We start from the raw sequence: 1,525 nt of genomic DNA on the forward strand, positions 1-1,525 counted from the left end.
TAATTACATTAGAATAATGAACAAGTAGGCAATGATAATCCATAAAAGCTGTGGCTTATGTCTGGATAGCAAGTCAGGCAATGAGTAAAACTCATTATTTAGCAGAATGGAATAGGCCTGCTAACAAGGAGAAGTAAAGTATCCTTTTAACAATTAAACTTTAAAGACAGTAGTAATAAGAAGTAAAAGTGAGAAATAATAAAGGATTGGCAGTATTCTTTTTATGTCTTCAACACCTGTTAACTGTTTTCTTCATTTAAAGGTCCTTATATTTCAAACCAAAAAATGTATATTTCAATGTCATCATATCCCAAATGCAGTGAGTGTCAGCAGAGTGCAAAATTGACAGTTATCACAGTTACCCCTTATTTTTTAACAAATAAAACAATGAAATGTGTATTTATATGTATTTATAATTATTAAGATGTATGTGCAAAGATATGCTAGGAAGTAACTGTAATACATAATACAAAAGTGTGTGCAAGAGGAATGTAGGAGGAGGAAAAGATCTAGAGTATGGAGAAAGAACTTGTGCTATACAGCACCAAAACTACTACCTCGCACTACACCATGTTTCATTCACAAGAAGCATGAGGCAGGAAAATGAGATTCTATCGTTTGTTCAGGCAGAAGAAAGCGTATACGGGGAGTGAGGGAATGAGATTGATATCATGAGTGCTAGACAATATAGAGGACATTACTTATTCTCATTGTTAATGAAAAGAAATGTGGGAAAAATTCCACCAGTTTTTGACATATATCTCATTATTGTGGCAGATAGGATTTTGGGTACAATTTGACACAGTCATAGAAGATAGGTGTTAACGGCTTAAAAACTACAAAACTAAAAGAAAGATGGATAAATGTAGAGAAGTAGATGCAATGAAAATTTTTTTCTTTTGCAAAATTTATAGCTGTTTCCTTCACATTTTAGTCAAAGAATATTATATGTAGTTAAAGTAGTTACAGTCTTTTTGGGAAAATCAGCAAAATTATATAATGGGTAATTATTTTTCCGTATCATATGCAATCATTGTTCAGAACAGTGATAGAGATGTTAGTGATATTGAAAAATAATTTGAGAAAATAAGCAAATTAAAATATACCATCACACTTACACTTATTTGAGATATATTTGATAAAATTGGATTTGGATATTGTTCAGTTCTTGGTTGGTGATGGCAATAATGTTGAGAATATTGAGCAGCATGTCAGACCTTAGACCTATTAGGCAGAATGTTTTGTAATTGAAAAATTAGTATTACTCTGATACATACATAGATATTGAAAGCAAGTAAAAGACACATAAATAGAAGTTTTGATAAAGTACCTTCAGAGTATTCAATTTCCCAATTTGATATTGATTTTTTATGATTTTCAGAGATCATGGGTTGGCTGAGGAGCTGTTCAAGTCCCTAAGTCACCAAGGGTCTCCTGCATACTGCGCTTTGATTCGGGGCATGACACGTTACTACCAGGTAGTTTTGTCCTTCTCTTGCTGTCTGTTACTTTGTAATGAACTGGA

The 1,525-nt window shown here is 32.5% G+C and overlaps 1 protein-coding gene across 1 annotated transcript in view; it reads left to right on the forward strand.

Moving 5' to 3' along the window:
- Window positions 1-1,525, forward strand: part of LOC119585781 (protein PTCD3 homolog, mitochondrial-like) — a 16,550-nt gene that overhangs the window by 5,520 nt on the left and 9,505 nt on the right. The window contains 1 exon segment of the mRNA XM_037934496.1: window positions 1,382-1,478. Within this exon segment, the coding sequence (XP_037790424.1) occupies window positions 1,382-1,478 (97 nt within the window).

This window comes from Penaeus monodon, chromosome 20, assembly GCF_015228065.2.
Source record: "Penaeus monodon isolate SGIC_2016 chromosome 20, NSTDA_Pmon_1, whole genome shotgun sequence".
Classification (NCBI taxonomy): domain Eukaryota; kingdom Metazoa; phylum Arthropoda; class Malacostraca; order Decapoda; family Penaeidae; genus Penaeus; species Penaeus monodon.